This window comes from Zonotrichia leucophrys, unplaced genomic scaffold, assembly GCF_028769735.1.
Source record: "Zonotrichia leucophrys gambelii isolate GWCS_2022_RI unplaced genomic scaffold, RI_Zleu_2.0 Scaffold_429_43209, whole genome shotgun sequence".
Lineage (NCBI taxonomy): Eukaryota > Metazoa > Chordata > Aves > Passeriformes > Passerellidae > Zonotrichia > Zonotrichia leucophrys.
The window spans coordinates 14,880-41,469 of record NW_026992634.1 but is presented as its reverse complement, the minus strand read 5'-3'; the positions used below and the strand labels follow the sequence as shown (position 1 = coordinate 41,469).

The following is a 26,590-nucleotide window of genomic DNA, read 5'->3' as shown; positions in this document are numbered from 1 at the left end:
TCTCTTTGTCATTCTGGGTGATTTCTTAAAACAAAAGACATTTCAGCATACAAAAACTATCCCATTTATCTTCCTGTTATAAAACAGTACTAACAGCAATGAAGCACTATAAATCTTTTTATTTTCTGAGCTGCTCTTACTGGCAACCTCCTCCCAATGAGCCCCTCCCAAAAGGGGCTAATTTAGGAACCTGTTTGCTCTGGTCAGTTCTTATTATTTATTTCTCCTTGCCTTATCCTGCTTCTATTCAAACTTTTTTACAGACTTTCACAGTAGTTTCTCAGTTTTCCTCCTATACACACAGCTCCAGGTGGCAGGTATCAGATGTGATTCCCACACACAAGCTCTAAGACCTTAGGTTCTGAATCCGCTTGACCAGAAACCTTTAATTTACACTCGGGGCGTGTGCCCTGACACTTATTGGAACAGCAAAACAGCAATACCAGTGTTTCTCATAAACACCGCACTGCAATAATACCTGCACATCCAGCTTTTGCTCACAGGCCATTCCCGTGTTCCCTGGGGAGACAGGGCAGCCAGAGCTGTCCCTGTGCCCAGGGCGCAGCCACTGTCACCTCACACAGCCTGCTGGCCTCTTGATGTACCAAAGGCTCCCCAAAATTGCCCACAAAGGCTGGCTATTCTGTTTATTACAGAGAACTTTAAATCCTTTCAGCAGATTGTTTCCAGTAAAGACTTACTGCAGTACCAACCGAAGTCTCATAAATCTCATAAGTCTCATTAACTAATTCATCTCATTCATCCCTTCTATATAAACTCTGTTTTACAAAATATCAGTCTTTTCTAGTTCTCTTCTTGCACAATCTAATTAAGCACTGTGTCTACTTACACTTGTTTTGCTGCTTTGCAAAAGGGCTGTGCTAGTCACAGCCAAAACTCTGATATACCTGCAGACACAGACACACGCACTCCCCCCCCCCTTATCTCAAATTCACTAGAGCCAAGGCTTGAATTGCTGTGAGGGGGAGAATTCTTGGAATTCCTTTAACTCACTTTATCGAAGTTAAACATAAATCACCGTACTATAGTTCTCCTATGTAAAATGCTACTCTTGTTGCAACAAAATCTTAAAATCTCCACAAACACCACTATACAATCTGAGAATCAAATTACCACAATGCAGCGGAAAAAAATCACCACACAAAATCACTGGGAAAGGGCTTATTTCTCAAAGTGCTCACTTTTCTCAACACAACACAGCACACCATAATTCGGCATTTACTCAAATCAATTTTCCTGGACACAATCAAAATAACAGCACACAGTCTAGAGATCAAGTCCAAACATCCAAGGCAAAGGAACTCTCTGAGCTCATACTCACGGTTAAAATGTACCAAATCTACACAAATCACTACATTCAAACACGATAAATACCATCACTGACATTCCTCCACTCACTTCTCCGCAGGCACTTCTCTCCTTGCCCCCGCAGCCTGCTGCAGCCGGCGCCTCTGGCCTCACTCGGCTGCTTCAAACACGGGGAGTACTGACCCATCCCCGCACTGTAGGGCACTGTAGATTTACTCTCTTTTATACACCATACACATATCACCTGCACGATCACAAACACAGTGCACTGGCCACACACATTAACCATACAGCAACACAGTGTCCGGACACCACTCACACACGCACAAACAGAAGAAACATACGCGAATTCAGCTCTGCCCTATCAGAATCTGAATTCTAATACACGCATACACGGGTTCACCCGGCTTACCCCCGGAGCCGCTGGCAGTCCTGCTCTATCAGGACGACGAGGCGACGAACCCCGTCTCTAATACAGCCGCTCTATCAGCTGCAGCTAGCTTACCCCGGAGCCGCTGGCAGTCCTGCTCTATCAGGACGATGGAACGAACCCCGTCTCTAATACAGCCGCTCTATCGGCTGATCCCAGACGTCTCTGGGTCGTTAATTCCCTTGTTCTTTCCTTGTTCTTCCCCCCCTGGGGCCCCATACATACCGTATTCTCCTCCGCAGGCCAGCGGGTCGTTGTCTGTCCTCGCAGGTGGCAAGTTGAGACAAGCGGAGCCCCACCAGGAAAAAATCCTGGGGCGCGCCTTGGAGGTCCGTCTATCCCCCCTGCCCCCGCGGGGACAGAGAACTCCTGGCTGGCTCGCCAAAATGTTTTGCGGAGAAAAGAAGAAACCTCACAACTTGTAAAAGTTGTAAAGCCCGGTATGCTTTATTACGACGCGCGCCGGACGCAAGACTCCCCAAAAGGGCATGCGTACCCCTGAAGATTTCAGACCTCCTTTTATCCCCCTTCCAAATGCATATGCATACAGTTTCACAATAAGTTCATACATATTCATCTTGCATGACACTTAGCACTAATTCTTCTTTATCGGAGGAATTCCTAGGTCGGGGGCAGATTGACCTCGTGGTTTTTCTGTTTTTCTTTCTCTGTCTCCTCGCTGTCTCTGGAACGCGGCCTCTCCTTCAGCTTTAGCTCCACAGACCCTTTACCTCTCCTAGACACTTTACCTAGTTCAGGATGGATATTCTGTCTCACTCCCCAACACCTGACAAAATGGCAGTGCTCTTTGCCTCACCCTCTGGCAACAATATAACCCCATGATCAAAGATATTAAGCCCAACTGTCACACTATTTCTAATCCAAATGTTTCTGCTCCAAGTTATTCTTCCTCCCCAGAAGACAGTTTGGACTCCTCAGATCCACCTCACCCCTCACTCCCAGAAGGTCCTTAGGAAAGGAACAAGACTGGCAAATAGTCTTGAAATGCCTCATTGCCCCAGGATGTTATGAAAGAAGGGGGCAGAATCCCAGGTATCAGCCATTGGTTTACGAGGAAATCAAAGAGCTGTGTAGGCCAGCCAGAGACCACAGGAAGAACTGAGCTTGTTTTAATGGCCTAATTAGGGCCATGTTTACAGCACATGTCTTAACCCTCTATGAGTTAAAATATATTATGACCATGTTGTTATCTCCTACAGAATACACCCTGTGGGAATAGCGATGGAAGTGTTTACTAAATCAATTAATAGCAGACTATGCTAATAATGAGGCAATGGCAGAATTGACAATCAACCATCTAGCTGGAGAAGGACAACACAGCCTATCAGATGATCAAGCAGCAGGTATCCTCAGAGAAGTGTTGGATGATTAAAGAAAACCATTAAAGAAATGGCTTTGTAAGCTTTAATCCAGGTATTGGATGGTAGCACCCCCAATTTGGACTACCTTGGGTAGCTGCATCTAAAGCTTTAGGACAATTAGACCATCTTGGGTGCCTGTTAAGTAAGCAAACCAATGCTATCTCTCTCTCTGGTCTGCTCTCAGACATAGGGACCACCAGACATGCCACCTTGCAGAAGAGAGATAGAGTTTTTACTCTGGGAACATGGGCATGGCAGTGTAGACTCTGAGGGATGTGTTACATGAACCTCTCCAGCCACAGAGAGTCAATCCATGAGAGCATTCAGGTACTGAAGGAAGGGTTCAAGAAGCTTCAAGTGGAAAACAAAGACTGGGTGAATAAACTCTTCCAGTCCAAGGGACTAAAGGGTTGGATGACGTCTAGCTAAAACGGGACAATTGATTCTCTTAGTAATTGTTGTTGCCTTGATAATTGTCCCATGTTTGTTTGGATGCTTTTAGAAAGTCTTAAAAAATTCTTTCAGTTCCATCCTTGTTATAAAACAAAAAGGAGGAAGGTACCCAACAGAGGCTCCCCATGGGCTCCTTGGAGGAGGTAATTGGAAGCCAGGATGGCACAAAAACCTCTCAGAGACTCAGTGTGGGAAGAAAAAATCTTAAAAGTACCTAAAAGTATTCTTAAATGCATGAAGTACCTTAAAAACTTTGAGTATCTCAAGGCACTAATGAGCCCCACTGAGTGTTGTTACTCACAAAGCCTCTCCAGGGACTAATTACAGCAGATAATTGGAGGCCATGATTGCACAAACCTCTCAGAGACTCCAAGGCAAAAGCCAAACCCAAAGTCCTTTGAAAAACCTGCAGTCCATGCAGGGAGCATTAAGGAGCTCCCAGGGCCATTCCTGAGCAAGGCTCCCCAGGGAGTCCTCCCAGCAGGATCCTTGAGGCCACTGGGATGTGGGCTAGGGCAGGGTGCTGAGGGCAGGACAAGGGGCTGACAGTGCCCAGCCTGGCTGGGGCTGTGCCAGGAGGCCCCAGGGCCTCAGGACAAGGTGTCTCCTCACAGCCCTTGGTGGCACAGACCCTGCTGTGCCCCAGGGCACCAAGACTTGGCTTCTCTTTGTCCCCACCTGTCATCACTGCCTCAAGTTCTCTGCTCTGCCTGGGGCCTGGGGACACTTGCTCAGTTGTGTCCTTCAGTGGGACGCATTACAAGTCCAAGAAACTTTGGAGTTGTATTCTGACTTGGAGTTCTGCAGAGGTTTCTTCAGCGTCCTCTCAGGGACTGATGTTCAGGGCCTGAGCACAAAGCCCCAGAGGCTCATTAAAGTCCTTGTGCTGTGTCTGTGCTGCTGAGCTGGGCTGGGCTCTTGGCACAGAGGCAGCTCCTGGTAACCAAGAAGAGCTTCAAAAGCACATTTCTCTTGATGAGCAGCTCTTCTGCCAGCCCAGCAGGGCTGGGGCACTGCCTGCAGCCACCCTGGGCACAGCACAGAGGCACAGAGAGCTTCAATCAGTCAGGGCTGGGAAGGTGCTGAGAAGTGCCTGGGGCACCATCACTGCCAGCCCTTGGCACAGGAACCTCTGGCTGCAGGACAGTGCAGCTGCAGCTCCTGGAGTGATCTCCTAAAGCTGGAACATCTTAGTGCCTACAGACCTTGTGAGTACATTCTCTGATTGTCTCTTGTGCAGAGCAGCCAGGGGTGCCCAGGGCTGTCCTGCAGAGCAGGGTCCTGCAGCCCAGGGTGCTGTGCTGGGGCAGGGACTCTGCTGCCTGCCAGGGACAGCTCTCAGCCAGCCCTGGCAGCTGCTCCCAACACTGGGGGACAATATCTGGAAGGAAGGAGACACCTGGTAAGGCTTGGATGTTTTCTCCTGCTGTGTTGTGGATGCTGCATTGTTCAGGACTGCTCCCAGCATGGCATTTAACTGCAGAACATTCCCAAGTAGATTATAGACGGAGCACAGCAAGGTAGGGGCTGCACAAAAGGGAAAATCCTGCTTTATTAATATACTGCACTGAGTTGCCTGAATGAGAAACTGCACATAGATATTATTCTCTCAGTTCAGGTGTAGAATTTATAAAAAAAACCCTCTCAAATCTGTATAAACCACGCAGTGACAGACATCAGCACAGGGCCCCTCACAGGCTGCGTTAGTGTTGCTTTTACAGTCTCCTCAGGGTTCCTCTGAAGTTTTCATCAGAGCCTGCAGAGCCAGAGCTGCCCCTCGGCAGTGTCAGAGTTGGGAGGGGTCTGCAGGGCAGAGCTGAGCCCCCAGGGCTGGGCTGGGCTCTGGCAGCATTGGCAGGGCCCAGCCCTGGGCATAGGAAAGCAGCTGCTGGCAGGGACAGCTCCAGGCAGCGGAGCCCTGGGCAGGCAGTGGGGGGAAAGAGCCCCCAAGCTGTGCTGGGGTAATTCAATTCCTCTCCAAACCCAATTATTCGGTCCTTACTATTTTACAGATCCCCATGCGAAGGGACAGCAAATGTCCAACAGCAGCTCCATCAGGCACTTCCTCCTGCTGGCACTGGCAGACACGCGGCAGCTGCAGCTCCTGCACTTCTGCCTCTTGCTGGGCATCTCCCTGGCTGCCCTCCTGGGCAACGGCCTCATCATCAGCGCCGTAGCCTGCAGCCACCACCTGCACACACCCATGTTCTTCTTCCTGCTCAACCTGGCCCTCAGTGACCTGGGCTCCATCTGCACCACTGTCCCCAAAGCCATGCACAATTCCCTCTGGGACACCAGGAACATCTCCTACATAGGATGCGCTACACAGGTCTTTTTCTTTCTGTTCTTCATTTCAACAGAGTTTTATCTCCTGACCATCATGTGCTACGACCGCTACGTGTCCATCTGCAAACCCCTGCACTACGGGACCCTCCTGGGCAGCAGAGCTTGTGCCCACATGGCAGCAGCTGCCTGGGCCAGCGGCTTTCTCACTGCTCTGCTGCACACAGCCAATACATTTTCCCTGCCCCTGTGCCATGGCAATGCCCTGGGCCAGTTCTTTTGTGAAGTGCCCCAGATCCTCAAGCTCTCCTGCTCACACTCCTACCTCAGGGAACTAGGCCTTCTTGCTGCTAGTGTCTGTTTAAATTTCGGTTGTTTTGTGTTCATTGTTTTCTCTTATGTGCAGATTTTCAAGGCTGTGCTGAGGATTCCCTCTGAGCAGGGACGGCACAAAGCCTTTTCCACCTGCCTCCCTCACCTGGCCGTGCTCTCCCTGTTCCTCAGCACTGGCACATTTGCCTACCTGAAGCCCCCCTCCATCTCCAGCCCATCGCTGGATCTGGCCCTGTCAGTTCCATACTCAGTGTTGCCTCCAGCCCTGAACCCCCTCATCTACAGCCTGAGGAACCAGGAGCTCAAGGCTGCTGTGAGGAGAATGATGACAGGATGGTTTCAGAAACATTAAACTGATGGCCAATCTCTGCAAATCACTTGCAAAAAAAGTAATCTTTGATACTTCCTGTTGGTTCAGTAGTGAGAGGTTTTTTTTTTTCTTTATTTTACTTTTTCCATATTGTCCAAAAAGAAATGTCATTGTTTGTTCCATTTCTCATTTTGTTTCTCTCCACCTTCACTGTGGCCACAGATTGTGTCAATGAGTGGCTGTGCTCATGGTGGCTTTAAGGGAAATAAAGGATCTCCCAGCATTGTTTTCACCAGAGATGCCCCTTCTGTTCTCTTCTCTGGAGCTGCAGCAGCAATGTCTGTGTGCAGAGCTGGGGGCAGATCAGGGCTGGCCCAGCAGCTGTGCCCAGCAGCAGCAGCACTTGGTGTTGCCAGTGCTGCTGCCATGGCCCTGCCCCGCTGCCCTGGTGGCCCTGGTGTTGCTGCAGGGCCTGAGTGCTCTCGGGGCCGGGCACAGCCCTGGGGGTGGCAGTGCCGGGGCTGCAGCAGGGACAGGCCATGGGCACTGCTGGGGCAGCGCTGACGCCTCAGCCCAGGGCCTGGGGGCTCCAGGCTCCTTGCCCAGGCACTCTCAAGAACACACCCAGGCCAATGCTCAGCACAGAAAACCCCCGTAAGCAGCCCCAGGCTGGCCGTGGGCAGGCTGGGGGCAAACAGCATGGCTGGGGCTCTGCAAGGGCCCTGGGGCAGACGGGAAGGAGCAGCAGAGCAGGGGCTGATCCATCCCCAGTGCGCTGGACAGCCCAGGGCAGCGCCCCAGAGCATCCTCATGCAGCTGCCAACAACATCCCCCCTCTGCAGCCCTGGCCTCTCCCCCAGCTCACACAGGTGCCCCATCCTTGCAGGCACAGACACGGCAGCACTGGCTCAGCAGCCCCTGTTTGCATTGCACACAGCAGGGGGAGCACCCCCATGCTGTTGGTGTGGGGACATGAACCTGAGGGAGCACAAATGCCATCAGCCCCTGGGGCCAGCAAGGGCTGGGGGACACCAGGAAAACCAATCAGCTTTGTCGTGGCCTCTGCAGTCAGCCAGAAAGTTTGTTCCCGTCAGCTGGGAGTTTCCTGTCCCACTGCAGCCACTGTTGCTCAGAGCCAGGGCTGCCTGGCAGCCACCCCCAAACTGCCCTGAGCATTTCCTTTGCTTCACCTTTGCTTTCTTTGCTCTGTATGTTATAAATTCTATCCTACTGCCAACCCCTGTCCCCTCCCCTGCAAACAGCCCATCCCTGTTTGCCCTTTCCTCTCTGGCCCCACTCCCCATTGCAGTTCCCGACTTGGCACCATGGGAACGTCCCTTGGGGGAGCAGGATCATCCTACAAGTGCTGCAGGAATTGTCTGCAGGCTCCTGCAGTGCCTGGTGCTGCTCCCTTGCCAGAGGGCACCCCAGGCCAGGGGGCACATTGGGGCTGCTCTGTCTGGCTCTGGGGCTCCCTCTTCTGCGCAGTGAGGAGGAGCTGCAGAGGCTCTGCAGGACTGACAGGATGGGCTTTGGGGCTGGCAGGAGAAGCTGAGGGACCTCAGCTTCTCCTGAGTCTGGCCAGGCCTGACTGTACCAAAGGCAGAGCTCAGCTGCCCTTGGGGGCTGCAGCAACACTCCAGAGCCCAAAGAGCCTCCATGGGAGGGAGACCAAGGCTGCAGGAGGGAAATGCAGGGCTGCAGCAGGATGGGGAGGGCATTGAATTCCAGCACACACCTCAGCTCTCTGATGATCCTGGCACCAGGCTGGGCCCTATTCAGACTGGAACAAGAGTGACACAAAACTACAACTAAGATGCCATTGTCTATATACCTTCCTATATGGCAATCCCGTGTTGATGGTGGACATGTCAGATGTTGCTGGGATGTCACAAGGAGCTGAAGGAAGAATTTGGATGTTTCTTAAATTTTATCATGTTCACATTTTTTATGTTGACCATGAAGAGAAACATTTCTGTGTCTCTGAGTCTCACCAGTTCCTGGTCCCTCAAAAGACACAAATCTGATAAGTAGAGGTTCCCACTGAAGGGGCTGCACTTGGACCTCCGTCCATAGCCAGAGCAGAGTTCCCTTATCCCAGCAAGTCCTTGCCAAAGGAGGGATGAAGGAAACAGGACAGGCTGTGGGGAGTAGGGGCAGGGCAGAACCAGGGAAGAGAATAACTTTTGCATTTAATGGAGCTGTGCCTTCCCTTGTCTTTGTTGGCTGACAAGAAATGAACATCCCTCTGTGTCTCAGGCAGCTCCTTCTCCAAGGAAACCAGGTGGAATTGGAGCCAAGGAGTTTAAAGCTGCAGGTGCAGCCTGAGCTGGAGGGAGCTCAGATTTGCACAAGGCTGCTCTGAGTGCCAGGACTTGGATGGGGGAAATGGTGGAGTGGGGGTAGGGACAGAGTCTGATTGATTGTCAGCCATGAAGGGTCTTGATTTTCATATCAATTCCAACTGCATGAGGAGGTACTTGGATTCACTGTCAATTGGAGACTGCACATATCAGTTTATTAACAGGGAAAAAAAACTAAACAGGACCTAAAAAATGGAGTGTGGAATGTGGCTGGGAAAGCCCTGCCTGGGCTGTGCCAAGCAGGACACACAAGCCCTGACTGCCATTCCCCAAACAAGTCTCTCAAGGAGACATTTAAAAGGAATTCGAGTTGTTTGTGTCCTCTGAGCTGGACTCCCTGGAGAAATACCAACAAGAGATTCTCAGGAGCTCAAAACAACAACACAGCCTTTACTAGCAACTTTAGAAAATCAGAGAAGCTTTGGCAAAAGGTTTAATAGGACATTCAATCAAAAAATAAAAAACCACTTGTCAAAGCATGAATTTGGCCCATTCAACTTCTCAAACTCTTAGCCTGTTCAATTTTAAGTTACTCAAAATTTGCAAGAAGAGGGAATTAGAGAGAAAGACAAATAGGATACAGAGAAGCACACACACAGCTACCAACTCCTGCACTCCAGCACTGCTCAGATAGAAATTCCAAGAGGAGGTAGGGTCAAGATGTGTGCTTACCTTGGGGGCAGCCTTAAATAGCCCTTGGTCTTCCTGGGCCCTTCCCCCAGGTGGGGCTTGGGCTCATTTGGTCCCTCAGGAGCTGGGCTGGGGCTGCAGAGGTGGCTGTGGAGCATTGCCTGTGCTGTGCCAGGGACTGGTAGACACTGCTGGGCTGGGATAGAGGCTCTGGGGGGATTGAGGTTCCAGGGTAGGGCAGGGCCAGGGTTCCAGGGCAGGGCAAGGCTGGACCTGCCCCTTCCTCCCTCACACACAAAATGTTTTCAGCCAACAATCTCCTCCAGTCTGTCACAACAGGGAATGTTGGAGGTGGAACCCAAATTTGCCCATGGGCAGCTGGATAAGAAGGACAGGTCTTTTCCATAGCACAGAGCCCCAGTGTTTGGAAGGCAGGTGAGAGCCTCACTAGGCCAAGGCCAGCCAGACTTGTCAGGAATGTCAGATTTTGTCTGGGTGTCATCTTTGGATTAAGGGAATTTTGAGGTGGAACCCAATCTCGGCCATGGGTGCCTGGAGCAACTGGCAGTGACTGAGTCTACACTGAGGGCAACTGGGATTGACTGGGACCATGCTGGGGGAGACTGGGATCAGACTGAACTCATACTGGGATCATACTTGGAGTGACTGGGTCAATGCTAGGCGCCACTGAGAGCAACTGGGGTCAGACTGGGAGCAGCTAGGACCATGCTGGGAGTAACTGGGATCATACTGGGAGGAAATGGCACCATGCTGACAGTGACTGTGGTCATTCTGGGAGGATACTGGTGGTGACTAGGCAAAGGCTGTGGGCAACTGGGATCATGCTGGGGCAACCGGGATATACAGGAAGTGACTGGAACCATGCTGGAGGTGACTGGGAGCTACTGGAAGTGAATGGAAACACACTGGGGGCAACTGGGATATACTGGGAGAGACCAGAAGTGACTGGGATCACAGAGGAACCATAAAGGTAGTTAGTGGAAGAATACTGGGAGTATCTGGAAGTGACTGGAATTATACTGGGTAACTTAGAATGACTGGGACGATACTGGGGACAAATGGCACTGTACTGAGCGTGACTGGGTTCATACTGGAATCGTACCAGGAGGGACTGGAATCATACTGGGAGTGCCTGGAACTATAGTAGGGGATAATGGGAACACCTGGGACCATGCTGGGATCATACTGGGAGTGACCGTGATGATACTGGGATCATGTTGAGTGCAACTGGAAGTGACTGGGAGCATCCTGGGGGTGACTGGGAGCCACAGGGCCCATGCTGGAAGTGACCTGGGGGGAACTGGGGCAACTGGCCCAGCTGGGGCTCAGGGTTGTTCTCCCCAAGGGCTGCCCCAGGTCCTGCTGCCACCTCCAACGCCACAGAGCCGAGGGACAGGGGACTGGGACAGGAGACAGCCAAGGAACAGGGGACAGCCGAGGAACAGGGCACAGCCAGGGAACATGGCCTGGCTGAGGGACACTGAGTTCTAGCACTTTGGGCTGCTGCCCTTGGGCTCCCAGCACAGGCCCAGGGACAGAATCCCCTCCAGGAACAGTTGTTTGCTTTGAGCTTTGCTCTGGAACATTCCCCAGGAGCCCCTGCAGCGGCTGCAGCCCGGCTGGATGCCCAGGGCCACCAAAGCTGCTCTGGCAGTGCCCTCCTGCCCCGGGCAGGGACAGAACAGCCAAGGAAAGGCTCGTGCTGGGCTCAGGGCAGGGACAGGGCACTCCCCTGGTGCTGCCATGAGCACAGCAGAGCTGGCCTGGGCAAAGGATTGGGATTGATGTCCCATGGAATCCCAGCAGGGATTACTTCTCATTCCACTGCTGGCATTGCATTGGTCATCCATTCAAATAATTTCCCCATGGAATTCCCATGGCAGTGGGTTAACGGGAAGAACCATCCATGGAATTCTCACCTGACTGGGATGAGAGTGAGATCTGGCCATGGAAATTCCATGGTAATTCCTGCATTCCCAAGTCCCCCATTCCTGAATCCCCCATTCCCATAGGAATTGCCTGTCGCAGACATTTTTTCATAGAAATCCTTTCTTTGGGACTTGTTCATTTTCTGGGAAGCTGAGGCCCCAGAAAGAGAATGTAAACAATGATTATCAGCTGCTGTGGAATGCAATAGGATGCACCTGGGATTGGTTCATGTTCCATGTGTACAATTAAGGGCCAATCACAGGGCAAGCTCTCTGGAACACAGGGACAGAGAACTCTCTTGTTTTGAGATTCATTCTATTCTATTCTTAGCTTAGCAGTCTCTGCAAGCTCTCTCTTTATTCTTTTTAGTATAGTTATAATGTATTATATATTATATATCAATAAATCAAGCCTTCTAATCAAGAAACAAGATTCTCGTTCTTCTCTCACCCAGTGACCTCATAAGGTCACTGTAATATCTGGTGACGTCTCGTGTCAGAGCACAAATTAATTTGATAAGACCAGAGGAGCAAATTGCTGCACTGGGTAAAATCCTGTATGTGTAGCATGTGATGGTTGCTTTGAAGTGACCACAGAAGTGGAATCAAGCCAGGAGCTGCAGAATTGAAGATCCTGATTTGGACAGAGTTCACAGCCAAGGCTGACCACAAGTGAACCTTCTTCTGGAAAACCTTCAGGAAAAGATGGTAGACCTGAGCAGCATACCCGCGGAGCTGGCCAGAGCAAGCTGGACTCTTTCAAAAGGTACTGTTTGCTTTTCTATCCCTGAGGGTTCAGCCGTGAGAAAATTATGGCTGTTTATATGGGGGACACACCCCTCGGAGGACGTGGTTCGTTTTTCTTCTTCAGAGAAGAAACTTATTGCCCTCTGGCAAGAATGGTGTAGAGAAGACAGATTTTTTTTTGGCAAAAACAGATCTCTATAAGTTCTTTCGATGGGCAAAGCTTTTTGGGTCCTTTACTGAAGTCCTATATGCTTTGGATGTTTTTGTGTGGGAGTGCATGGATTCCATCTTTTATTCCATCTACAGTCGGGAACGTCTTTTGCCTCCTGTTTATTCAGCATTTAGACTGCTCTTCCCAGTTCTGAAACGGAGAGCAGCTGTTTTTCCATGGATTTCTAACTGCTATGGGCAGGCTCCGTTTCCACCGTCCCCAGTGGGAGAAGACCCGGTGGGCGATGAGTGGGGGCTTCCCAGCCCACCCTGCTCCGCGGCGGGGGGGGCGAAACTTCGCCGCGCGAAGAAGTTTTTTTTCCTCTTTCGCCGGAGCCTGCGCAGACGAATTCTTCTCCTCCCCCCTCCTCTCTCTTTCCAGGGGGATGGGAGGAAGTGGCACCGCTCGAGTCAGCGCCGTTGGTGCCGCCCCTGCCGGCGCTGCGTCCGCCTTCAAGACCCGCCTCACCGGCGCGGCCGCCTCTCCAGGCGGTCCCGCCCACTTTCTCTGAGGCCTCCCCGCCCCTGCCAGCTCCGTCACTCCGTGTGATCCCGTCTCTGCCTCTCCAGGAGGTCCTGCCCACGGCTTCACAGGCCTCCCCGCCCCTGCCAGCGCCTGCGTCTGAGAATGCAGGAGCAGCACTTCCTGTGTCTGAGTTGCCAGGCGACGACGAGGCCTCTCCAGTTTCCGACTCGGCAGAGGAGATCTCTCCTGCCCCTTCGGCCCCCCCGCTGCTTCCACTGGCCGCCCCAGCAGTTCTGCCGCTTTCAGAGACACCGTCCTCCGTGTCGGCGTCAGAGACTGCCCTGGAACCGGCGGCTTGTTCGAGCTCGGACCATCCCGGTCCGATGGCCTCTGTAGCAGCGGCCCCTGTTATGAACAAAAATTCAGTTAATGTTTTTTTTTGTGGGAGGGAGTTGCAGGGACTCCTGTTGGGTCAGTCTCTGCCAGGATACTTAGTGCTTTGTTATTGTAATATCGGGTCGTTGAGGCTTATCTCTTCTTTTGTATTAGTAAAAAGCCTGGCTAGGTGCGGTGGACCCTTCCCCGAGGCTGTGCTCTCTTACAACATAGGGAAGACACCTGAGAGGGTGGGGGGGTTATGCAAAGTGACTCCAAAGTCCAGAATGCTTTGTGGGACCCCGACTCGAGATGCAACGAGAAAACCCCAAAAACAACGAGCCAAATAAAAGTTGAGAGATTAAAGTGATGTCTGGACGTGAGGAGCCGAGTGCTGAGCCTGCAGAGATGCTGAACACCTTCGGAGCCCCTCTCGCCCTGAGCAGAGAGTCGTCCGGACGCCGGGACCAGGGTAACCAGCGAGGCTCAGCGGCAACATCTGACGGGGACCTCATGCCCTAAAGCTCCCACGAGGACCGGATCCCCGGCTCTGCCCCTAGTGGACGGAGCTGCGCTTATCCTCCTCCTCTGAGTCGCCCTGGGAGACGCGACGGGGACTGCAGCCCTGCCGAGCCGCTCAATCCTGAGCTGATCACTTTTAATAAAGGCATTATAAAGGAGAAGAAGTCTCCTGGCCCTGTTTATTTCAGCTGGGGGCGCTCGTCCGGAATAGCCACGCCGCAAGAAGACTCAAGACTGGCCATCTTGGACTTCAGGACAGCTGGCTACCAGGACCAGAGGGATCGGCTCAGGACCAGCGACGCAGAGGAGCACCGGAGCACTGGACTGGTGAGAAATCCGGTGGCGGGAGCGGGAGATGTGCGCATGTGTGTGTGAGTGAGACAAAGGCCGGTAGCCGGACCTTCGAAGAGAGAGCGGACCTCTCAGTACCGCGGTTCCGGACTCCTGCGAAGGGGCCGGCCGGGAACAGGGGGCGGAGCTTGGAATTAGCATGAGTGAGTCGTCTCCCAAGGGGGAATAAAGGGCCCCCCCCCTCCGGGCGTGCGGAGGGAATATTTGTATGAGTGGCACGCACCCAAAATAGGCCCTGACAGAGGGAAGTCAGGCAGATTTGTCAGTCCCGAGAAGGATTCGGGTAGCAGTTGTAAGTCTCGAGAAGGATTCGCGTAAGATTTTGTCAGTCCCGAGAAGGATTCGGGTAGCTCATAAGCCCTGCAGGCAAAAGTAAGTCCTGGCACAGGAGCAAAGCACAAACCCCAGCGAAGGAGGCTGTGGTTTGCTTTTAAGTCCTGATACGGTGAAGCCTAAAAATTGGCGGGTTAGGCAAACTAAAAATCAGGCAGTTGTTTTTCCTGACTGAGGGAGTCAGGCACGACCCGGATTCTTAAGGCCGAGGTTTCGTGTGTTCAAGTCCCAATGGATGTAAGACCTGACGTGGGGAAAGTTAGGCAATCAAGAGATCGGGCAGTTGTTTCAGTATAAAGTCCTGAGCATCAGGCAGAAATTTGAAGTTTCAGTGGAGGAGGCTGAAGCTCCTCAAAGAAGGTTCTTTTTGAAATTACCGGTCAGTAAAGGCACCTTTGGGATTTTTTACTGTTCATACCTGTAAATCGGGAGGGTGTAATAGTAAAAAGACTGGCAAGAGGCTGAGGGACATACCTCCCAATAGTCCCTTAGGAGAACTGTTAGTAAAATGGGATTCTATAGAGGCCACGGAGGGATTAGATAAAGTGAAAATGATCCATTATTGTATGGCAGTGTGGCCAGAATTAGAGTTACAAGGAGGATGGCCTTGGGGTGGGACAAAGGATAAGTGGATGTGCCAGCTGTTAAATAAAGTTCAGGGTAACCCAGATATCCCTCAAAGTAGTTTGGCATCTGAAGATGGGCCGTACTGTGGTACCAGATCCAAGACCTCCAAGGCAGAGAGACTCTTTCCCCTCAGAGAGGTTCCTATGGGAGGAGTAATGGGAGGTGTTGGCTTTGTGAATGCTCCCCTAACTGCTTCTGAGGTGAGAGGATTCAAGAAAGAGTTGGGGCATTTAGTTGAGGACCCAGTGGGCATAGCTAACCAAGTGGATCAATTTCTAGGTCCAAATATCTACACTTGGGGGGAGATGAATTCCATCCTGAGTATATTATTTTCTCCAGAAGAGGTTCAGATGATTAGGGAGGCTAGCATAAGAATTTGGGAGAAGGATAACCGTCCAGGACCCCAGGTGCCATCAGGTGAACAGAAATTGCCACTAACGGATCCCAGCTGGAACCCTAACCAGGAGGAGGGGAGGAAGGCCATGATGGAATACAGGTCTTTGATAATAAGGGGGATCAAAGAGTCAGTTCCCAAAGGAACTAACACCCAATTGGCATTTGAGGGCACGCAGGAGAAAGATGAAGCTCCTGCTGCCTGGCTTAATCGCCTAAGGCGGAACTTCCAGTTGTACTCTAGAATAGACCCAGACACCCCAGAAGGTCAAATGCTACTAAAAGTCCAATTTGTTACCAAATCTTGGCCTGATATAAGGAGAAAACTGGAAAAGATGGAAGATTGGCAAGAGAAGGACATTAATGAGTTATTAAGAGAGGCATTGAAGGTGTATTTAAGGAGGGAGGAAGAAAAGGCAAAGGCCAAGGCTAAGATCATGGTTGCTGTAGCTAGAGAAAGTGCAGGGTGGGCAGGACCACCACCAGGAGGAGGCAAGGATAGGCCTCTTGTACTGTCAGGTGCAACGGGGATGGAGACACCTCAAGGCCCTTTGAGAGGACGACATTGCTATTACTGTGGAGAGCCAGGACACACCAGAAGGTTTTGTAGAAAGCTCAGTCTCGATGTGGCAATAGCCAGGGAACAAGATAATTTAGGGAAGATCCTTAGAGGTGATGAGTAGAGGGTCAGGGGCTTTATACTTTAGGGGACCCAATGCAACATCTAGAAGAGCCCTTGGTAAACTTTGAAGTGGGACCTTTAAATGAGGAATTTGAATTTTTGGTTGATACAGGAGCAGATAAGTCCTGTCTCAACAAAGTAACATCTGAAGTTAGAAAAAACAGCTAGGTAGAAAGGATATCCAATAGCACCAAAACTGGCCAGTAAAACTAAACTTGTAATACGTGGTGTGAAAGTAAAAGGTACCTTATTGTTGTCTTGTTGTGTGTGTGAGAGTGAGTTACAAGCAAAGTCAGCCTCAACTTCCCGGGCAGGTGGGAAGGGGGCTGTGACCAAAGTGTGTGTGTGTGTTGTGACCTGCAAGCCAGACTAGTGCTCCCCAGATGTGTGAGGGAGCCGTAGCTGTAAGAGCGTGAGTGACACGCAGGCAGCCTCACAGGTGAATGTGCACCAGAGGCAACCAGAGTCTGGGCCCTTCCAAGAGGCCCAGAGATACTGAGACCTGTGGGCCAACCCCAAGGTGGCGGGGGGGCTATAGGGACCTGTGATTTTCTAGCAATAAGTTTGTGTCTTAAAGGTGTGGAGTAGTGTGTGAAAGTGAATGAGAAATGAGAGAGTGAATATAGATGAGTTAGAATAGAGGTAATGTAGATTGTGCATTACAAGTTTTACCACATCTCCTTAGAAGGAAGTGTATTGTGTAAAAGAATGGTGTAAGAAAAAAAAAAGGGAAAAAGAGATAAAGTGTAAGGGGCTGAAAGAAGTATTTAAGCTGTAAGTAAAAGTAAGAAACAGAAGCAAGAGATAAATAAATAAGATCTTGAAAAATAGAACAGAAAACCAGTGAATTAAATACACAGAAAAAATAGGAGAATAAAAGTACTTTGAGAGTTAAGTTAGCTGAGAAATACAACTCCTTGCAAAATACAGAGTATGTAGAAGTTGATGAGAGAAACATACAAGCTATGGAAAAAGAGAAATTACTGATAACATTAAACAGAGAAGCTGAGTTTTGATAAAATCATTAACAGTAGACCATTAATGCCTGTGTTTGAAAGCCCGTTTCAGGTATTCTTCATTACTAAGACGGTTGGACTCACATCACTCTCACCCCTGGTATTGGGCCAGGATTCAACACCAAGTTTTTCCCTCTGGCATTCTGGTATTGGACCAGACTCCACCCCGTCTCCTGCTGGCATTGGGCCAGACTCCCAGTTTCTACGTCTGGCATTGGACCGGACTACACCCCTGTCTACTTCTGGCATTGGGCCAGACTCCCAGTTTTCCCCTCTGGCATTGGGCCAGAGTCCACACCACTCACCTCCAGGCACTGGATAAGGATTCATCCACATCACAAGTTAATTCACCTGGGTATACTGTGATTTAAAGTTGACTCTCAGGAGGAAGAGTCAAAAAGACTGAACTGTATGGGAAAAATTGATATCAGAGTTCTAATATTGCTTAAAATGTTTCAAAACTGTTTTGTGTAAATTATGTTGGTAAAAATTTAAGGCTGTAAATAAGTAATTCTAGTTTAAGTTCCCCAATATATATATTTCCAAAGACTCCAGGTGAATCCTCTAGGGAACACTCCCCTGGGGGGGAAACTAAAATTTGTAGGGAACAGACCAAGAGAGGCTTAACCAGAGAAGCGGGTAGAAGGGACTCTAAAGAGCTTGGAAGCTTCTCCTCAGAAAAAATTCCCCAAGAGGCAAGGCCGGGTGGGCAGGCTGTGCAAGATGACCCATACCGGACTCTTGGGAAGGGTAGTACTGATGGCTCTGATTGCTGGTGGTGCTCAGGGGAGCCCAGCTGAGCCGTGCAGAGAGTGCTACCAACCCCTCTATGAGGAGGAAGAGAGCTCCTTGTCGAGAGTCCACATCAGTTCTAACCCTGATTGTGTTAACCTTTCCCAATTGGTCCTTTATGAGAAAAATAAGAGTGTATTGGATAGCCCAGAATACTGCCACTTTTAGGCAGCCACTCCTAGGAGAGTGCCCTATAGAGGAAGCCTGGTTTTGCTTTGAATGTGATGCTGCTGAAACAAGCTCAGCAGATCTAGTAACACATTTCAGGGGAACTCTAAACCCCTAAGTTTGATCTCATCTGGCAACTGCATTGCTAGGGTGATAAAACCAATTTTCTTATTACCCAAAGAAACTGGATCAAGTTTGGGAGTTCCTATATATAATGATTTGGGAGAAATTAAACAAAACCGGGAAAGTGAAATAGAAATTGAGAAAATCCAAAATTGTAAAAGCCAAGTTCGGATCCCAAAATCTGTGTTGAACAAAGTCATCCGGCTCCAGGCTGTGTTAAAAATAAAGAATTCAATTATTAGGGACATTTCAAATGAAATAAAAAGATTGGCATGTGTAAATAATCAAGATCAAACTCCTACACTTGATCCCAGTGGGTGGGAGAATTTAGAGATTTTCAGAAAATATGTATGGGAAAAAGTGGTTTTTCTCGCTGTGTGTGTACTTGGAGGATTGCTCTTTTTACTATGCTTATTTGTCTGTTTTAGTAAAACAGTATTGGCTGTACAAACCAATCTGGAAAAACCAAGCAAAGTAACAAGGTTAAGTAAGCATGATTACCAAAGTGCACAAGAGATTTATAGTAGATTCAAAACAAAAAATTGTGAGTTGATGCGAGCTTAAGAATTTAAGCTCGATCAAAGAAAAAGAGGGGGGACTGTTATGAACAAAAATTCAGTTAATGTTTTTTTTTGTGGGAGGGAGTTGCAGGGACTCCTGTTGGGTCAGTCTCTGCCAGGATACTTAGTGCTTTGTTATTGTAATACCGGGTCGTTGAGGCTTATCTCTTCTTTTGTATTAGTAAAAAGCCTGGCTAGGTGCGGTGGACCCTTCCCCGAGGCTGTGCTCTCTTACAACATAGGGAAGACACCTGAGAGGGTGGGGGGGGTTATGCAAAGTGACTCCAAAGTCCAGAATGCTTTGTGGGACCCCGACTCGAGATGCAACGAGAAAACCCCAAAAACAACGAGCCAAATAAAAGTTGAGAGATTAAAGTGATGTCTGGACGTGAGGAGCCGAGTGCTGAGCCTGCAGAGATGCTGAACACCTTCAGAGCCCCTCTCGCCCTGAGCAGAGAGTCGTCCGGACGCCGGGACCAGGGTAACCAGCGAGGCTCAGCGGCAACATCTGACGGGGACCTCACGCCCTAAAGCTCCCACGAGGACCGGATCCCCGGCTCTGCCCCTAGTGGACGGAGCTGCGCTTATCCTCCTCCTCTGAGTCGCCCTGGGAGACGCGACGGGGACTGCAGCCCTGCCGAGCCGCTCAATCCTGAGCTGATCACTTTTAATAAAGGCATTATAAAGGAGAAGAAGTCTCCTGGCCCTGTTTATTTCAGCCCCGGTGGCTGGTCTCTCCTTCCGTGGAGCGGGGAGTACTCGCCAGCTGACTGTTGGGGCAATGCGTTTGCCTGCATTCAAGATCAGCATTCTCGGCGGGTTCGGGGGTGGTTTTTCGGGGATTGTCCCATGGAGGCTGCCATCTCTGCCGCCTCTCTTGCGCCCTAGTGGCGGGGGGCAGGTGCATCCCGAGAGCTCTGCCTCTGGTCCCCAGCCCGGAGGGGGTGGGGATGAAACCATGGGGCGGATGAGAGACAAACCTGCTGCGTTTGCAGCGCAGAGGGAGAGGGCACAGATGGAGGAGACCATAGCTGGTTTGCTGTGGGGAACAAACATCTCCAGACCCCAGATGGGATTTCTGGGGAAGGCTTCTATTTCCCTACTGCTGGCATGCCTCAGTGGTTTTGGGAAAAGGAAGCGTGTCCCCACCCGTGCTGCCATTGTACTGGCTGCAGAGTGCAGGCCTGGGGGAATGCAGAGCTTGCTTCAGGGGTTTGGCCTGAGCCGTTTGGCTCAGGAGTTAAAAAGATTGAAAACAGTGGGCAGCAGCTCTGAAGCACTGAAGCATTCAAGGGCCAGAAAAAAACATTCTAAAAGTCGTTCAAGTTGTTTGAAATTGTTGTAAGACTGTTAATGGTTTGTGATAACTGTTGATGGGACTTTTGCAGCAAGTCTGTTTTCAGGACCAAAAAGGACTCTCAGATATCCAAGAGAAACAACTCCAGCTTATGGATGGTTCCTGAAACTCAGCTGCTTGGACTTGAATTTTCTTTGCATTGTTTTTTGCATTTTCTTAGATTGTAGGATTGTTTTAGTGATTTTTTAGTATTGTATATTTTACAGTTGAAGAAATCTCCTGTTCATTTCACATCAGCATTTTTCTTTTAATTTATACAATTTAGAAAGGTGAGATGTCGCAGACATTTCTTCATAGAAATCCTTTCTTTGGGATTTGTCCATCTTCTGGGAAGCAAAGGGCCCCAGAAGAAGAATGTAAACAAATTGTTATCGGCTGTTGTGAGATGTGGCAGGTGATCCTGTGATTGGCTCATTTTGCATGTTTCCAACTAAGGGCCAATCACAGGAGCAACTCAGGGGAGATTCCTTGAACACAGAACTTTGTTATTCATTCCTTTTATTCTATTCTTAGCTTAGCAGTCTCTGCAAGCTCTCTCTTTATTCTTTTTAGTATAGTTATACTGTATTATATATCTTATATCAATAAATCAAGCCTTCTGATCAAGGAACAAGATTCTCGTCCTTCTCTCACCACAGTGACTGTCTAAGGTCACTGCAATACTAAATCAAACTCCCTATTGCTGGCGATCTACTTTATTCAAATGCTCTTTAAGGGCCTTTGACATGCCAAATTGCTCCCTTTTGAGATTCCTAATGAAGACACAAAGTGTATTAAACCTTGCATTCAAAGATGTTGGCATAATAAGCAGTGGATTTAGCCCCTGTTAAATCTAGGCTATCAATCCTCTTCTCTGCTATATATTAATATTAATAATTTTTCCATTCCTTGGCTCTTGCTGACACAGCAAGCTCCTCTGAGGAATCAATTATCAGCTGCATTTGTAGCATTTTGGACAGCGCTGACCCAGGCAGATACTGTTTGCACACCCTGAAAGGCTCAGTCCAAGGCCACTCTGACAGCACAGGCAGGGAGCCTCAGCACTCTGCTTCTGTCCCTGTGCCCCAGAGGCTGCCTTGCACTAAACCTGTGCCTCTGATACCTCTGTTGAGTTCTGGCCTAAGCTGTGACCCCCAGGCTCTGCACGGTTCAGCCTCAAAACTTTCCAAGGGAAAAACAGGAATTCTGTGAGGACAAAACAAACTGATGCCCTGAAACAGCATTTGCCACCATTTCCCCTCAAAGATCACAGATGTCCCTGAGCTTCCCAGAGAGGAGCCAGCTGGGGCATTTTTAGCCCTCCCTTTGCTGGAGGTGGTTCTGAGATGCCCCAGTGAGAGCTCAGCCCCAGGCCCAGCGCTGGCCACATCTCAGATGCTGCCCAGCTCTGCAGCAGCCAGGGAAAACCTGCCAAACCCACCTGCCTTGGCTATGGGGCAGCAGGGACAAGCTCAGCACCTCCTGGTTTGGAGAAGCTGCTCTGCTGTCTGCTCACAGGCATTCCCTGTAAATGCTCCCTGGGAAGAGCTCTGGGCTCAGAAGGGGAGGCCATACCTGTGATAGGCTCGGTGACATCCAGCAGGGCTTGGCCACTCAGGTGATTCCATTGGTAGCTGAACTCTTTAAGCAGTGACACTTTATCTACAAGGGAAACACATGTTTCTTCTTGCTTTTCTCAGGTCACAGGAGAAAGGACAGTGGGGAGGGAAAGGGCAGGGCGAGCCCCATTTTATAAAATCAAGCACATTTCTGCAGATGTCTGAATCCTTTTCTTCTTTCCTTCCAGCCTCCTTGGCAGGATTTTAAATTCCAAGAGAAAAGCTCTCCTTTCACATTTGCAAATCCAAACTTGTCTGCTGCAGCAGGAGCTGTGTTAAAACATTTCACATCAGGGACCTCGAGAGTTCAGTCACATGGAAGCGGTGAAAAGGTTTTGCATCCCAGAGCACAAAGGAAGAGCCCCATACTTGGGTCACAGAAAGGCACTGAGTCAGGCAGTTCCTGAGTTCACAGAGGAGCTGGGGAGGAGAAAGTGGAAACTCCTCTTGAAGACCTGCCTCTTCAACACTCCTTTTTTCAGGCATATTTCCCCAGTGCAGCATTCTCAGAGCTGACATAAATCTGTGTGGCAAAGGAATTTAGAGCAGCCCTTGCCTATGTAGTTAATTGCTGTGGCCATCTTGCCCCATGCAAAACAACATGTGGAACAAGGCATCATTGGCAGCTGGGTTTATACCTGTTTGATATAAAGAAATGAACTTGGTGAATCATCAGTTCCCCTTTGAAAACAGAAGACAAAGAAGAAAAGTGGGAAATAGGCAGCTAATGCCTCTAATGTAGAGCCTTGCAGGTGGCTGCCCTGCAGAAGCTCTGATGGGTCAGTGTCCCTTCATGCCAACAGCAAAGCTGTTCATTTGGGAAGTCAGACGGGGCCCAAGCAAACTCCAAACCCCCTTTGCCTCTGAACTGTAGCAGAGCTGTAGCCCAGGACTTGCTCTTCACACAAGCAACACAGAGCCAAGGGCTCCTGGCACTGTTGGGAAATGCTGATCCCATTCCAGCCTGTTGGGGATGGTGCACAAGGACTGCACCTGCACAGCCTCTGGTGGGTGTCAGCTGCAGTGTTCCACAGACAAGAGCAGCTGTCAAGGCATTCAGCGCTCTCTTGTGAGGGAGAGACAGACACGAAGCTGAGGAGAGTCCCTGCCAGGGCTCAGCCTTACCCAAATGAGCAATGGATTCTTCCAGTGCTTTCACAGCTGCCCCACGAATCCTGGGATCCTTTGAGTTCAGGTTCTTTGTTATTCCCTCCATCAAACCAATGATCACCGGGTTCAAGGCATCTTTCAGGGCTCCTGTGATTTCAGCCAGCACGTCCAGTGCCCTCTGCTTCACCTTCTTGTGACTGTCAGATATTCTCAGGACAAAATATTCAAAAATCTGTGAAGAGAACAAGCAATGTGAAAGCTGGATTCAAATGTCCTTGTTTGAAGAGTGGCTGTAGCAGTCAGCAATGTCAAAGATGAAAGTGATCCTTTCTGTCAGGTCAGCACTCGATTGCACAATTTCACTGTTTTCCTGTGGACCACTCACTGGAATGGTGGCGCAACCTCATGCTGGTTGAAAGATTTTCCTCTGTTTTTAAGAGGTTTGGCTGGGGACTGAATAGTTCCTATGGTATTTCTCTCCATCTATAAATCATTAAATCAATTCTATTTATTAATGCTAAAGAGTACCTTTGCTTTGAATGGAATCAGATGTTTACAATGCCTGGTTTTCTATACAGTTGCCTCAAGTACTGAGGGCAGTTATGATTTTGCCAAAACTATGGCTGGAGGAGATCTAAGTTTTCTTTTGTTTGTTTCTGAGCCAGTGTCTGGAGAAGTGCAGGGCTCTGATCAACTCTTCCAGGATCTGGACCATTTCTCTAAGTAACAAGTAGACTTCTGAAATGTAATGTGCTGTACAGCTCTCATTAGAGCAGGTTCAGCCCCTTGACAGCCTCATTATCAGGCACCTTTTCCTGGAAAAAGGGAAAAAGCAGCTACTGGGAGGAGAAGGCAGAGATGAGTCCTTAGCTGTTTTCCTCCTTTTCCAAAGAGAAAAACAGACCCCCAAGAAGGGAGAGCACTGTCTTTACCAAGAGGAATAGGAACAAGGATGGAAATGAGTAGCCTTAGCTGTGTCTTTGTGTGAGAAAAGATGGAGTGTATAGAAGTATTCTTAAAAAAAGCAACTGTGTTTAAACCAACCCAGCCTGATACTTCTCTTCCCTATGCAAACCCATTTTTGGTCTAGACAACAATTGCCATGCTTTCAGGGGCTGGATTCCCTTCACTTCACCCAGCTGGGAGTAGGAGAGAGCAGCAGTTACACCAGCAGAAAGTTCTGCCATCATCTGATGAACAGCAGCAATAGGCACCTGCCAGACAAATACAGCTGGACTGAAACAACTTGTCCTGAAGCCTGGACCTGAATTACATTTGTCTGGGTAAGAGGGACCAGCATGTCCCAAACAGCCAGGATGGAGTGCCAAGATACACTGAATTAACTTTGCTGCTACAGGCTTAGGAAAGGAGCTAAAGGAAAGGAGCAGTGAAGATACCCTGCATACTTGGGCAATGTTAGTGGAGATGAGCTGGGGGCTGGTTTTGCACAGGTCTAGGAGGAGTTCCACTCCTTCCATCCTTGTCTGAAACCCCTTGGCTTCCAGGAGATGGTAAAGCTTCTGGAGCAGCTCCGTTTCTTCCACAGCTGGAGGTGACGTGACCTGGGCTTTTGCAGAGTGTAGGAGGTGTCCATCAGAGGGAGATTTCACCCTGCAAAATAAATCCAAATAAGGACCTGGTGGTTATAATTATAGTAGCATGGCATCCCCGTCGAGGATATAATTAGCATTGACTCCATGATTCCAGAAGGCAGATCAATCACTTTATTATACTATACTATACTATACTCTACTATACTATACTATATTATACTATACTATACTATACTATACTATAACTATACTGAAACTCATTGCCCTTACAGACAGTCTGATACAGACAGACCAGATTGGTCAATTGAATCCAAAACACCATCACCAGTGGCTAATTAAGAAATTACCCTTTGGTAAACAAATTTCCATGTCACATTCCACATGTTCACAACAACAGGTGCAGCAAGTGAAGATAACAATTGTTTCTCATTCTTTTCTCTGATCTTCTAACATCCTTCCCCAGGACAATGCCTGGCAAAGTTGTGCCTGCTGCTGTCTATGGAGAGAGCTGCAGCCACAGACAATACCTTCAGTTAATTGTGAGCAAAACATCTTGAGCAGTTTTCCTAATCATGTGATTTCAAGATGGAAAATCATGAGGCTCTGAAGAACAGCATGGACCTCATGATAATCATTACGGCAAACAATCTGCAAGAGACGTTCTCTCCAGTGGTCACTCAGGAAAACCAAGGATGAGATGCATCTGATCTATCATCAGATGGCTGCCAGGGCACACAGGTCACATTGCTTTGTGGAGAAAGAGAGACACTACTGCCAAGTTTAAATGCCTCCTCATATGGGACCTGTGTGTCTTAGAATAAGGGAACTCATCACTCTGGAGAAGTGTCTCTACAAGCAGGCATGACAATCTGGAAAAGTAGCTCAGATGCATCTGAACAGATGAACAGGGCCATATTTGAAGGATTCAGAAAATCAGTAACAGAGATAAAAACAAAAGCCAGACATCCCAGAACTACGCTCACATTTCATTTGCTTCCCTGGAGACCAGATGCACAGCTTAACAACCCCACTGGGAACAATTCTCCTGATCAACCTGTCTCTTCCATGAGCACAGGAAGATGGTAGCTATGCTACTGAGGCATGTGGTCACTTTCCTGCCACTGCTGAGCAGGACAGAGCTAAATAAATCCCCTCTGCTATCAGAGCAGAACAGGTACAAGTAGCTCTGCAACTGCCGAGAAGAGACAGCAAGGAGCAAATTCCTGTCTTAAATGCTGATTGCAGCACAGGGGGACATAAACCAAACATGCTGTCCATCAAGCAAATTACATGAAGGACAGGCAATCAAGGCAAAAAGTCCACATTCAGACACCCGTTGACTGAAGTTGTTCAGGAATTGCCTTGCTACTTACTACTCAAACTTGGTACTGTTTGAGGGCAAGAAAACCATGATTCAGCCAGGCCAAACCTCACAGATGAGAACGAATCTTTGTGGAATGGCATCTTACTTCCAGACTGAGATTTCTCATCAAAACACCCATCTGAAAATGACTCCACTCAGATGAAAAAAAAAGCCCTGTTTTATAGGGGCCTGAGTAAATATATGTATGGCAGTAAAAGATCTCTGTATTGTATAAGTGACCCTGCCCTGATTCTAGTTATTGTAAATGGGCTGCAGCTGTGATGCCCTTAACTGGGCAGCAGCTGTAGCCCGTGGAGGCAGCTGGGATAAAAGGGGGTGAGGCATTCAGGGAGGGCTGCAGAGGAGCCCTGGCTGGGAAGCAACAACAACACTGCTGTGAAGAGCTGCTGTGAGAAAACCACCCAGATGGTATGAGACTCTGGAAATATGATATACAGCAATATGATTACAACACTGTTTGAATTTACTTGTCCCAAGTCAGGCAGCAGAAACTTGGCCCTCTCCCAGCCTCCACAACACTGCCCTTGCCACTGCACTGGATCGTCTGAGCTGCAGCCAATGGGTGTCTTTTTGTCTCTCCATTTTTGTGGAAACCCCTCCAGAGAAGTTGTGTTCAGCACAATGCAGAAGTAGACATTTTTTATCCTAGAGCAGGGAAAGGAAACAATCTGTGGCACTGGTCATCTCTGCCAGAAAGTTTTTCCTGAGGAAGAGACGTGTAAAGCTTGTCATGTGCTTTGTCACATCTGACAAAAGTGCTC

At 49.3% G+C, this 26,590-nt stretch overlaps 1 protein-coding gene and 1 long non-coding RNA gene across 2 annotated transcripts; one reads left to right on the top strand and one right to left on the bottom strand.

Annotated features, from left to right (window-relative positions):
• Window positions 1–5,611: 5,611 nt before the first annotated feature.
• LOC135441687 (olfactory receptor 14J1-like) lies at window positions 5,612–6,562 on the top strand. Its single transcript, XM_064701235.1, has one exon. It carries the CDS (start codon window positions 5,630–5,632, stop codon window positions 6,560–6,562), a length of 933 nt encoding a protein of 310 aa, XP_064557305.1. The 5' UTR covers window positions 5,612–5,629.
• A 16,216-nt stretch (window positions 6,563–22,778) lies between these two features.
• LOC135441689 (uncharacterized) lies at window positions 22,779–25,952 on the bottom strand. The gene is made up of 3 exons (XR_010438526.1): window positions 25,819–25,952; window positions 24,299–24,503; window positions 22,779–23,124 (listed from the first exon to the last, which is right to left on the bottom strand). It is a non-coding gene; the product is annotated as an uncharacterized LOC135441689 (long non-coding RNA).
• Window positions 25,953–26,590: the final 638 nt, after the last annotated feature.